This window comes from Callithrix jacchus, chromosome 8, assembly GCF_049354715.1.
Source record: "Callithrix jacchus isolate 240 chromosome 8, calJac240_pri, whole genome shotgun sequence".
NCBI classification, from domain to species: domain Eukaryota; kingdom Metazoa; phylum Chordata; class Mammalia; order Primates; family Cebidae; genus Callithrix; species Callithrix jacchus.
The window spans coordinates 108,352,373-108,365,585 of NC_133509.1; the positions used below are offsets into that span (position 1 = coordinate 108,352,373).

General features: G+C 40.0%; 1 protein-coding gene across 44 annotated transcripts in view; it reads right to left on the bottom strand.

Moving 5' to 3' along the window:
- The window catches only part of NUMB (NUMB endocytic adaptor protein), a 177,330-nt gene that overhangs the window by 73,179 nt on the left and 90,938 nt on the right, over positions 1 to 13,213 (bottom strand). For 42 of the 44 annotated variants that reach the window (XM_078335346.1, XM_078335355.1, XM_078335344.1 and 39 more), the window contains one exon: positions 1,144 to 1,284. The exons of the other annotated variants lie outside the window; for them this stretch is intronic. In XM_078335346.1, coding sequence (XP_078191472.1) covers positions 1,144 to 1,269 — 126 coding nt within the window. In that variant the 5' untranslated portion in view covers positions 1,270 to 1,284. The remainder of the gene's footprint in view (positions 1 to 1,143; positions 1,285 to 13,213) is intronic. 44 annotated transcript variants of the gene reach the window in all.

Genomic DNA, 13,213 nt, shown 5'->3' on the forward strand with positions numbered 1-13,213 from the left:
CCAGGCTGGAGTGCAGTGGTGCAATCTCGGCTCACTGCAACCTCCGCCTCCCGGGTTCAAACGATTCTCCTGCCTCAGCTTCCCAAGTAGCTGGGATTACAGGCGAGTGCCACCACACCTGGCTAATTTTTGTATTTTTAGTAGAGATGGGGTTTCACCATGTTGGTCAGGCTGGTCTTAAACTTCTGACCTTGTGATGCGCTGCCTTGGCCTCCCAAAGTGCTGGGATTACAGGTGTGAGCCACTGCGCCCAGCTGGGAATTTAAGTTGTTTCCAAACTTTTGATATTACAAATGTTAGGATTGTTACTTATGCTAGTATATCTACAAATGTACTTAAATGCAATTCTTAAATGTAAAATTGCTGGTCAAATGAAAATCACATTTAAAATCTTAATAGAGGTCAGGTGTAGTAGGTCATGCCTATAATCCCAGCACTTTGGGAAGCTGAGGCAGGTAGATCACCTGAGGTCAGGAGTTCGAGGTCAGCCTGGCCAACATAGTGAAACCCCATCTCTACTCAAAATTCAAAAATTAGCTGGGCATGGTGGAGCATGCCTGTAATCCCAGCTACTCAGGAGGCAGAGGCAGGAGAATCACTGGAACCCAGGAGGTGGAGATTGCAGTAAGCCAAGATTGCACCACTGCACTCCAGCCTGTGCTATGAAGAGAGACTCTGTCTCAAAAAAAAAAAAAAAAAATATATATATATATATATACACACATATACATACACACACACATATACAAACACACACACACAAATACACACACCCACATGCATGCATATATATATATATGCATTCACCAGCTAGTAAGCATATCCCACTGAAAATTTGAGTTCTGATAATTTAAGATCTTTAGGTATTTCAGGATTCGTATTCTTATCAGAATATTTGTACTGACTCCACATTATATAGTAGAAATTCATATTTAAATACAAAAGGAAAACTTCCTAATTAAAATCTATCTTTTCTTTCTCATTATTTTCCTTTCTTTCTCATTTAATTCTATCATTGAAGCAGAGTGTGAAGGGATTTGGTTTGTGGAGAATTCTCTTAATTATCCTTATTAATGAGATTTCACATACCCTAGACTGTCAGTTCTTTTCCACATACAGACTTATAGAAACATCAGCTCTTACCTTAACTGGGAAGCTACATTTTCCAGAGCGAACGCCTTCTTCATCTGTCTGCCACTGATGTGGACGACTGGCCTCTGGCACATAAACATCCTTCTTTCTCCTAAAACTTTGCCGTAGTTTGTTCATTTTAATTTTTACAGCCTGAGGATGAAGGAAAAGAAATATTTAAAAGAAATATTATCAGGTCCAGGCGCGGTGGCTCAAGCCTGTAATCCCAGCACTTTGGGAGGCCGAGGCGGGTGGGTCACGAGGTCAAGAGATCGAGACCATCCTGGTCAACATGGTGAAAACCCCGTCTCTACTAAAAATACAAAAAATTAGCTGGGTGTGGTGGCGCGTGCCTGTAATCCCAGCTACTCGGGAGGCTGAAGCAGGAGAATTGCCTGAACCCAGGAGGAGGAGGTTGCGGTGAGCAGAGATCATGCCATTGCACTCCAGCCTGGGTAACAAGAGTGAAACTCCGTCTCAAAAAAAAAAAAAGAAATATTATCTTCTCACATATTTAAACTTTGGAGTACCGTACTAACAAAAAACCAATGTCCAAAATTAAAGGTTTAGGCTTTTATATAAGCAATATATAATTATGCAGGCAAAGTGTAAAGGGAAAATGAGTGATGATAATACTTCCTCTTAGACTAACACTAAGTTCAAACAAATCACTTTACTCTTTGAAAATACAACTACAATACTAGTCCTTGTAAAAACAATAACTTCTAGTAGGATTTGAAGACATATTATTCTAAGAATTTTCAAGAACATTAGTTATAACAAACCAATGAGAAATTCTCCCGACCCATCTACCTTTCAAATCTATTCCAACACCTGAAAATGGCAACTTGTACATGTACACCAAATTAAAGACTGCTAACAGTTTCTAAAAACTTTCACACTTAAGAAAAAAAAATCATTCTGAAACACTAGAATTTAGGGATCTTTTGGTAATTATTAGAAAACACTAAGCAAAGCAGGAATTACAATCACCTTTTTATAAAAGATGTCATGAAGAAGAATAAAACAAAGTTTTCTTTAAATACACTTAAAGCCAAGTGTGGTGGCTCATGACCGTAATCCCAGCAATTTGGGAGGCTGAGGCAGGTGAATCACTTGAGGTCAGAAGTTCGAGACCATCCTGGCCAACATGGCAAAACCCCATCTCTACAAAAACTACAAAAATTATTCGGGTGTGGTGGCACACACCTGTAATCTCAGTTACTTGGGAGGCTGAGGCAGGAGAATCACTTGAATCCAGGAGGCGGAGGTTGCAGTAAGCTGAGATCACGTGGCCTGGGTGACAGAGACTGTGTCTCAAAAATAAATAAATTAAACAAACACACTTAAAAAAATGTGTGACTGGAACTAAATCTAGAGAAAAAACTTTTCCCCCCTCAGAAGGTCTCACTCTGTCAATCAGGCTGGAGCGCAGTGGCATGATCACAGCTCATTGTAGCCTTTACCTCCCCGGCTTAAGTAATACTCCCACCTCAGTCTCCCCGACAGTTGGGACTACAGAGACATGCACCACCAAACCTGGCTTTTTTTTTTTTAAGCTGAGATGAGGTCTCACTATGTTGCCCAGGCTAGTCTCAAACTCCTGAGTGCAAGCAATCCTCCCACCTTGGACTCTCTAAGTGCTAGGATTACAGCTGTGAGCCACCACACCCAGTCAGAAGAATTTCTTACAAGAAGTATGACATCAAAATGCACCTCTATATCTATAATCATTACAGTAATTTTAAAAAAATGACAAAGGTACAAGTTTCATTATCAACTCTGTAATTAAAAAGTGTTGTCTGGGCACGTTGGCTCATGCCTGTAATCCCAGCACTTCGGGAGGCTGAGGCAGATCAATTGAGGTCACTTAAGGTCAGGAGTTGGGAGACCAGCCTGGTGGATCACCTGAGGTCGGGAGTTGGAGACCAGCCTGGCCAACAAAGGCAAAACCTCATCTCTATTAAAAATACAAAAATTAGCCAGGCGTGGTGGTACATGTCTGTAATCCCAGCTACTTGGGAGGCTGAAGCAGCAGAATTGCTTGAACCTGGAAGGTGGAGGTTGCAGTGAGCTAAGGTTGTGACACTGCACTTGAGCCTGGGTGACAAAGCAAGACTCCATCTTAAAAAAAAAAAAAAAAGTATTATGGTCAGTTCTTCATTGTGTTACTGGAAAAGTCACCTCTCGAATGCTGTCCAAGGTGCAGCAGAAATCAAAACTACAGAGAAAGGAGACCTAACTGATAAGAAACAATACAACATTCAAGAAACAAACATAATAAGTGCCCCCTTACAGAGTAAAATCTCAAAATCTTAAACTAATACCTCCAATTTTCTGTTAAGAAGCAACATGTCTCATTCTTTTTTTTTTTTTTTTTGAGATGGAGTTTCGCTCTTGTCTCCCAGGCTAGAGTGCACTGGCACGATCTTGGCTCACTGCAACCTCCACCTCCCATGCTCAATCAGTTCTCCTGCCTCATCCTCCCAAGTAGCTGGGATTACAGACATGTGCCACTACCGCCCACCTAATTTTTGTATTTTTACTAGAGATGGGGTTTTGCCATGTTGGCCAGGATGGTCTCAAACTCCTGACCTCCTGATCCACCCGCCTCAGCCTCCCAAAGTGCTGGGATTACAGGTATCAGCCACTGCACCCGGCCGAAGCAAGTCTCATTCTTTCCATGAAGATGTAAGCACCTCAATCAGCCTAAAAGTGATCTTAACTCAAGAAAATGATGTGACAAAGCTATAAAAAGGAACTGTCCTTTCGGTCAGGACTGTTAAATAGCAATGGATTAAACATCAATTCCTACAAGTCACCAATGAAAGACTTGAAAATCAAAGTTTGCATCCTGAGGAAAATCATTTTGTATTTTAAAATGCATAATGCCGCATCAGAACTATCACCAAATTAGTTTGCACAAACAAGCCAATCTTCCACATATCTTAAAAGGTAAAAATTCTGACAAAGGACTTCCAATGTAAAAACCTCTGGATTTTCTAAAAATGAATTTAAGCAGATCACTCATTCCTAAACTACCTAAATAAAGGCCTACCTTAATCTACCAGACTTCCAGAAGAATTCCATAACCTTCCTTGAAAACACATCCTGTTGCAGGGTGCAGTGGCTCACACCTGTAATCCTAGCACTTTGGGAGGCTGAGGCAGGTGGATCACCCAAGGTCAGTAGGTCGGGAACAGCCTGGCCAACGTGGTGAAACCCATCTCTACTAGAAATACAAAATTAGCCGGGCATAGTGGCACGCGCCTGTAATCCCAGCTACTCCAGAAGCTGAGGTAGGGGAATCTCTTGAACCCAGAGGGGAGGTTTGGGGGGAGGTTGCAGTGAGGCAAGATCACACCACTTCACTAGAGCCTGGCCAAAAGAGAGAAATTCTGGGGAGAGGAGGGGAATAAACACATCCTGTTATTACTCTTTTATATCACATTTTAAAGACACGCACAGGCCAGGCACAGTGGCTCATGCCTGTAATCCTCAGCACTTTAGGAGGCCGAGGCAGGTGGATCACCTTCGGTGGCTCACGCCTATAATTTTAGCACTTTGGGAAGCTGAGGCAGGTGGATCACCCGAGGTCAGGAGTTTGGGAACAGCCTGACCAATGTGGCAAAATCCCACCTCTAAAAAAAAATATAAAAATTAGCTGGGTGTGGTGGCATGCATCTGTAATCCCAGCTACTCAGGAGGCTGAGGCAGAAGAATCGCTTGAACCCAGGAGGCAGAGGTTGCAGTAAGGTGGAGGTTGAGGTTGCACCACTGTGCTCCAGCCTGGGCAACAGAGCAAGACTATGTCTTCTAAATAAATTAATTAATTAAATAAACAAACACACACAAGTATAAGAAAATGAAATGAAAAACCTATACCCTTACTCAAGTTATCCTGAGGCAAAAAAAAAAAAACAAACCCACAAAAAAACAAACAAAAACCCCTGTAAATAATCTAGACTATCTAAGATGATACTTTAACATATTAAGGGAGAAATCAAACATTCTGTTTTCAAGTAATCTACATACAATAATTTTGCTTACAAAGAAAAACAAACAGCAAGAAAAAAGTAGAAATTGTTATTCAAAGCGATATTTACTACAACAAAGTTGAACTTTATTCCCTAACAAAGAATGCCAGACCTCTTGAGGAAAGTCTTGGTTGAACACAGGTAAAGGATATGTGTATGTGTATGTGTATGTGTATGTGTATGTGTATGTGTATGTGTATGTGTATGTATATATATCTCAGCTCACTGCAACCTCTGCCTCCTGGGTTCAAGCAATTCTCCTGCCTCAGCCTCCCGAATAGCTGGGGGAGATATATACATACATACACACACACACGCACGCACGCACGCACGCACACATATACATATATATTTTTTTTAGACGGGAGTCTCGCTCTGTCGCCCAGGCTGGAATGCAATGCGATGACATGATCTCAGCTCACTGGAACCTCCGCCTTCTAGGTTCAAGAGATTCTCCTGCCTCAACCTCCCAAATATCTGGTATTACAGGCGTCCACCACTATGCCCAGCAAATTTTTGTATTTTTAGTAGAGATGGAGTTTCACCATGTTAGTCAGGCTGTTCTCGAATTCCTGACCTCAGGTGATCTGCCCACCTCAGCCTCCCAAAGTGCTGGGATTACAGGTGTGAGCCACTGCACCCAACCAGGATATATTTTTGTAACTATACAATCTAAGAACAAACTTATCTTGTCCTACAAACTAAATATTTTTTTATTTTACTTTTTGAGACAGAGTCTCACTCTGTTGCCCAGGCTGATGTGCAGTGGCCAATCTCGGTTCACTGCAACCACCACTTCCCAGGTTCAAGTGATTCTCCTGCCTCGGCCTCCCAGTAGTTGGCCCTACAGGTACCTGTCATCTCGCCTGGCTAATTTTTATATTTTTAATAGAGGCAGGGATTCACCATGTTAGCCAGGCTGGTCTTGAACTTGTGACCTCAGGTGATCCTCCCGCCTCACCCTCCCCAAGTGCTGGGATTACAGGCATGAGCCACTGTGCCTGGCCACTAAATTTAAAAAATAAAAAATAAAAAAACTCGATTCTACTAGAATTTTCAAAGGTCATTAGATACAACTTAATTGCCAAGTTCAGGAAGTATTTTCACAGTTGTTATTCTTAACTGCTTTGCAAATTTAGACATGACTCCCTGAGCCCCTCAATACTCTATTCTGGTTTATCCTCTTCACTTCTGTTTCTTTTGGCTTTTTTGAGGGCCTCCTCTACTTTCTCCTATGCATTGAGGGCATATTCCCCCCAAATATCAGTCCTCAGTCTGTGTTCTCTTATTTACACCATCACTCTTCACCCCAATAACACAAACTTCACCCCAAGTATGATGATTTCCCATTTGTACTTTTAGGTCTTGCTCTCTTACTCATTCTCTATTTGGGTGCAATGATGTTGCCTCAAACACATTAACCTAGACTGAAATTCTCATTTCTTATCTCCCATCCCTGAAGTCTTCCCCTTCTCCACCCCAATTTGGTTCAGTAAAAACTACTCAGCAGTTACTATGGGCTGGGCCCTATTGTTAATGTTAGTGAATACAGAAGTTAATAAGAATTTCCTTGTCTTTAGGTGGCTGTCTCCCCTCACAGAAGATTTACTTCTGTATAATATGGTGACTGTATAGCACTACACACAGTACACCCTGGAAGTACAGTTTAGGTTCTGGACGCATCCCCTATAAGGTATACTGCCTGAATTAAGTTTTAAAGAAGAACAAAAATTAGTGACACACAGTATGGGGATAGAACAGAAAAGATATTTTAGGTAAAGGCAACAGCATCAACAAAAGCATAGATGCAGAAAATTACACAGTAGGTAGCAATGCAATTAGAAGAGTGATAGGAATGAGGTTGGAGGAGCAGTGAAGAATCAGGTCCTATAAGGAGTTAGGATTTTGTCCCATAGGAGATGGAAAGCCACTTAAAAGTCTTAAACAATCATCGACATGGCCAGAGTTGAAATTTAGTTAGATTACTTTGATGGCTGTGTGGAAAATAAATCCGAGGAGAAAGACTACAGACAAGCTAGGCTTTTAAAATTGTCTAGGCAAATTATGATGAGAACTTGAACTAGGGCTGTGGTGGTGGTATGGGTGGAGAAAAGGGGAAGAGGACTGAGGAAAAAAGTTCAGTGACAATTGAGACAACATGATATAACTGTGCTCTAGAAAATTATTTTATGTCTAGAATGATGGCTATAAACCAATAATCAACTCCACTGTTTGCTTCAGGAAATTCTTGCTAACTAACTTATCTAGGAAAACAGTTTGTACATCAGGGCAAACAGCTTTCCTGATGGAAACAGGCTGAAGACCCTTTTCATGCTACAGCCACTAATTCTAAACATTGTGTCATGTACTTTGCTAATCTCAACTAGTTCCCTCCCTTGAAGAACCTGCCTTATTAAACCACTTGAGTCAAGATCTCAAAAACCCTATAAATATTCATTTCCAACATGCCTAACTACCAACACTTTGTCAAAATGTGCTTTCTCTTGATGTAGTAAACTGAATAAATTCGTTGTTTAATCAAAAAGATTATCTTTGTAAGGAAAGCCAACTTGAGGAACTGGTGACTAATTGTGGAAGGTGAGGAAAAGGAAGAAATCCAAATATGGCATCATGTTCTAGTCCTCAACAAACTGGATAGGTGGTGAATACTATGCAGAAAAGGACAAGCAGGGTTAAGAGGAGACTTAGAAGTGCTAGGGAAGAATAAATTTTTAAATTCAGAAACTTATTTGAGAGCAGGCACAGTGGCTCACACTTATAATTCCAGGACTTTAAGAGGCCAAGGCAGGAGAATCACTTGATGCCAGGAGTTCAACACAGAGTAAGGTGGGCAACGGCCTGGGTACCCCATCTCTACAAAAAATTTTTTAAATTACTTGGGCATGGTGGTGTGCACCTTAGCCCTGGCTACCTAGGAGGCTGAGATGGGAGGATCACTGAAGTCCAGGAATTCAAGGCTACAGTGAGCTATGATCACACCACTGCATTCCAGCCTGGGTGGAATGCAGTGGTATGATCATTTTCCAAGACCTCCATCTTGGAAAAAAGACAAAAGAAAAAAAGAAAAACAAAAGTGACATTTGAGCCAAGAACTGAAGGAGATTACCAAAAGGAAAGAAAAAGTGAGCCATGCCAATAGATGAGAATTCCAGGTCACTCAGGAAGACTGTAAAAGTCTCACCTTTCATTTTTTAAAAGTATGGTTTAAAGATTCTGGGAACTATATTTTACACATTCCAAACAAGACACTCGTCTAACAAAAGAATGTCCCTGATCTATAAATGTATGTGAAAAATCATTCACTTGAGAATGAAAGACAAGTCACTAACTAGTAGTTATATGCCATGAATTATTGAACAAAACATTAATATCCTAATATTTAAAGAACTCCTGGCCAGGCGCGGTGGCTCACACCTATAATACCAGCACTTTGGGAGGTCAAGGTGGGTGGATCACGAGGTCAAGAGATCGAGACCATCCTGGTCAACAAGGTGAAGCCCCCGTCTCTACTAAAAATACAAAAATTAGCTGGGCATGGTGGTGCGCGCCTGTAGTCCCAGCTACTTGGGAGCCTGAGGCAGGAGAATTGCTTGAACCCAGAAGGCGGAGGTTGCGGTGAGCCGAGATCGTGCCATTGCACTCCAGTCTGGGTAACAACAGCGAAACTCCTTCTCAAAAAAAAAAAAAAAAAAAGAATTCCTAAAACTTGATATTCAAATCAAATAGTTTAAAATAAAATATCAATGGAAAATAGGCAAAATGTGCAAGCATTTTATAAAAGAACAGAAACAGCCCACGAGCACAGGAAAAAAAAAAGTCCAACCTCATCAGTAATCAAGAAAATGTAAATCAAAATATCATATGATATTTTACATCTATCAGTTTGGCAAATATTAAAGAATCAAGACAATAATATAAGAAAGAACAGGTATCTCATAATGTCATAGGAGCATAAATTGATATAACCATTTTGAAAAATAATTTGGCATCATCTAGGAAAGTTTAAGGATGTATATGCCCTTACAACCCAGCAATTCTATTTTTAGGTATATACCCTAGAGAAACTCTTACACATGTATGTGCACAAGGTGTGTACAATAATGTCTGTATAGCATTGCTTATTGTCTGTAATCAACAACTGAAATTAAAAAAAAATACTGCTTGTGTACCAGGCACTGTTCTAAGCACTTTGTATACAATGATTCATGAAACTTTTACAAGAATCCTATCAGGCTGATTCTATTTTTAATCTCCATTTCACAGATGAGTAAGCAGGCTCCGAGAAGTTAAGTAATTTGACCAAATAATTTGGTAAGTAGCAGAACCTCCTGGAGTCAGAGTCTGTGCTCTTAGTCCCCATATTATACTACCTCTCAAAAATACACAACACAATACGAGATAATACTTAGGGATACATAAATATTTTACAGAACTATAAACAAGATAATTAGAAATGTGATTAAGGGCAATGTTATTTCTTAGGGAAAGGAAAGCAGGACATAATTGGAAATGGTTCACATGAGGACTGCAAAAGTTTTAGTCACATTCTAAAGCTGAGTAGTAAACAAGTTCTTTTCATTATACTACATATACCTACATATTTTTTTTTTTCATGTTTCAACTATTTCATATTTTTTGTTAGTTGGAAAGTAAGTCACCTAAAAATCCTTTCTGGAATTGAGGAGAGAGATAAGGTATAGAAATATAAATACATACACATACAAAATTATGAAACATCTAACAAAAAGAAAAATGAGTAACACATGAGTAATTATAAAATGAAAGTCTCATTTTTGCTAAAATGAATAAAGTTATTAACATTTAGTCTGAACAGCCAAATCTGGAAGGAACCAGAATCTTTTGAAGGGCCATTAGAAAGCTACAACCCTTAGGGAAATGGGGACTATTTCTCTTAAGAGATTTTTCTCCCTAAATTATGCTTGTTTGCTTTTCCTTGTTCTATAATCACAACTATGCTCCTAAATTTAGGTCTCACATAAAAATTATAAGGAAGATTGGACGAGACAGGGATATACTTCAGAAAGTTCACTAAGAGAAAAAAAACAGAAAACAAAAATTAACCCCTACAGCACATACTTGATACACAAGACTCACTCAGGAAAGTTGACCCTAATACTTAAGATTGGTTTCCCATAGGGGGAAAAGAAAGGCCAAGCAGCCAAGACTTTAAATTACTCACTCTTGATTTTTACATTAGTTGGTTCTAAACATAGCAATGTAAAAACTAAAATATAAAACCATGGGCTGCATTGTGAATATCTGATTTTAAAAAAGTATACTCACAAATTACCTTAAATTAGCTAAAATTCCTTTTTCAGGAGACTCGAATCTCACTTAGATGTTAAATTCCAAAAGTAGCGTTAAAGGCAATATCATATAAATTCAAAATTATACTGAAAATACCTTATGTCATCCATAAAGTGCAGTACTGTACTATTTTGCAAAAAAATCCAATACAGCCAGCGATTTTTTTCTACTATGGAACAGTGTTGTTTTCAACTAGACACAGTTGAAGTGGCTGGCCTATGTTTAGGGGCTATGAAAAAGATATCTAACACTAGAACCACACAACATGCTCACATTATAGGAGGCACAAAAACACTATACAGTAGAAACTCATTGAGTAGAACTGCAGAAAGAATCATCTATACTATTTAATTCACCTTTTACTGTTCTCTAAACAAACATCGTTCAATTGTTTTTCTTTTTCTCTTTTTTTTTTTTTTTTTTTTTTGAGACACGGCCTTCCTCTGTTGCCCAGGCTAAAATGCAGTAGCACAATCACAGCTCACTGTAGCCTCAACTTCCTGGGCTCAAGTGATCCTCCAGTTTCAGACTCCCAAGTAACTGGGACTACAAGTACACACCAGTTAATTTTTAATCAAGCATGCCTGGTTAAGTTTTAAAATTTTTGTAGAGACAGGGTATCTCTAAGTTACCTAGGTTGGTCTCAAATTCCTGGACTCAAGCAATCCTCTTGCCTTAGCCACCCACCTGAAGTGCTGGGATTACAGGCGTGAACTACCATGCCCGACCTCTATTCCCAGTCACACTACTATTCCAGAATTTTACAAAGAAAGTTGCAAGAAAAAAATATGCACTGACTGTTCATCTGCCAAAAGCAACATGAAAAATTTGTTCACTCACTCAAATGTAAGCTAAAATGCCAGATTAAATCATAATATTAAAGTAGAATAGAATATTGTATACAAGCATAAAGTAGTTCCTTTTTGGATTTTCTTTCTTTTATTTCTACTATTTCCAATGATGTGGAGCTTGCTTTGAAGACAGAGTGAAGAAAAAAAATCCTTCTATTTGATCAAGTAAGTGAAAAAATGTAAGGAATCCTAGACTCTCAGTATGGCCAAAGGACCTACAGAGATAAGTCATTTAGACAATCCCCTACTCCATCAATGAATTTTGCGAATTCTGTATTACATTAGATACTGTTCTAACTGGTATAATTTGCCTAACAGGAAACAATTTATAATTTACTAAGTTATATCATTGGCTTGGTATTCCACCTGAGCACTGAGCCAAATAAACAGCAACAAAGTACAGCTTTATCACTAACAGCTAAATAAATATTTCCAATACTTAACTCACAAGACTAATAAATTTCATTTTAAAAGCTCATAGTTTTCGGATAAAAGTTAATTTACAAACAGATTTATGGAAAGGTAGCAAGAACAAAGGATATTTATTTATTTATTTTAAAGACAGTTTCACCATGTTGGCCAGGATGGTCTTGCTCTCTTGACCTCGTGATCTGCCCGCCTCGGCCTCCCAAAGTGCTGGGATTACAGGTGTGAGCCACTGCACCAGGCCTGGATTTTTTTGGCAGGGGGTTGGGGGGACAGAGTTTTCCCTGTTGTTACCCAGGCTGGAGTGCAACGGTACAGTCTTGGCTCACTGCAACATCTGCCTACCGAGTTCAAGCAATTCTCCTGCCTCAGTCTCCCAAGTGACTAGGATTACAGGCACTCACCACCACACCTGGCTAATTTTTTTTATTTACTAGATACAGGCTTTCACCATGTTGGTCAGGCTGGTCTTGAATTTATGACCTCAGGTGATCCACCCGACTCAGCCTCTCAAGTTGCTAGGATTATAAGTGTGATCTACTGTGCCCGGCAGGGTATCTTTTTTTTTGAGATGGAGTTTCGCTCGTTACCCAGGCTGGAGTGCAATGGCGCAATCTCAGCTCACCGCAACCTCCGCCTCCTGGGTTCAGGCAATTCCCCTGCCTCAGCCTCCTGAGTAGCTGGGATTACAGGCACACGCCACTGTGCCCAGCTAATTTTTTGTATTTTTAGTAGAGACAGGGTTTCACCATGTTGACCAGGATAGTCTCAATCTCTTGACCTCGTGACCCACCCGCCTCGGCCTCCCAAAGTGCCGGAATTACAGGCGGGAGCCACTGCGCCCGGCCCTTCTTTTTTTTTTTAACCTTTTTCCTTTTAGATAGGGTCTCACTTTGTTACCCAGACTGGTGTGCAGTGGTGCAAACACAGTTCACTGCAGTGCTGACCTCCTGGGCTCAAGTGATTTTCCCACCTCACCCCTGAGTAGCTGGGTCCACAGGCATGTGCGACCATGCCTGCCAAATTTTTGTATTGTTGGTAGAGACAGGATTTTGCCATGTTAGCTAGGCTGGTCTCAAACTCCTGGGCACAAGTAATCCACCTGCCTTGGCCTCCCAAAGTGCTGGGATTACAGGCGTGAGCCACCGCACCTGGCCTAAACCTATTTCTTACAAGAAATACTCAGCTACTGTGCAAACCTATATTCAGTGAATTTGAAATTTATTTTTACTTCAGTTTACCTTTTTTTTTTTTTTTGATAGGCTACATATGTTAGGGTTCCCTGAGTACTGTACTGCCTCATTTCATAAAACTCTGCCATCTACAGCATATTCAAATATGAAATTGTAAGAACAGACTAAGATTTTTCAATAGCTAAGACTAAAAAATTACTTTGCTTCATCAGCTATCAAACCAGAG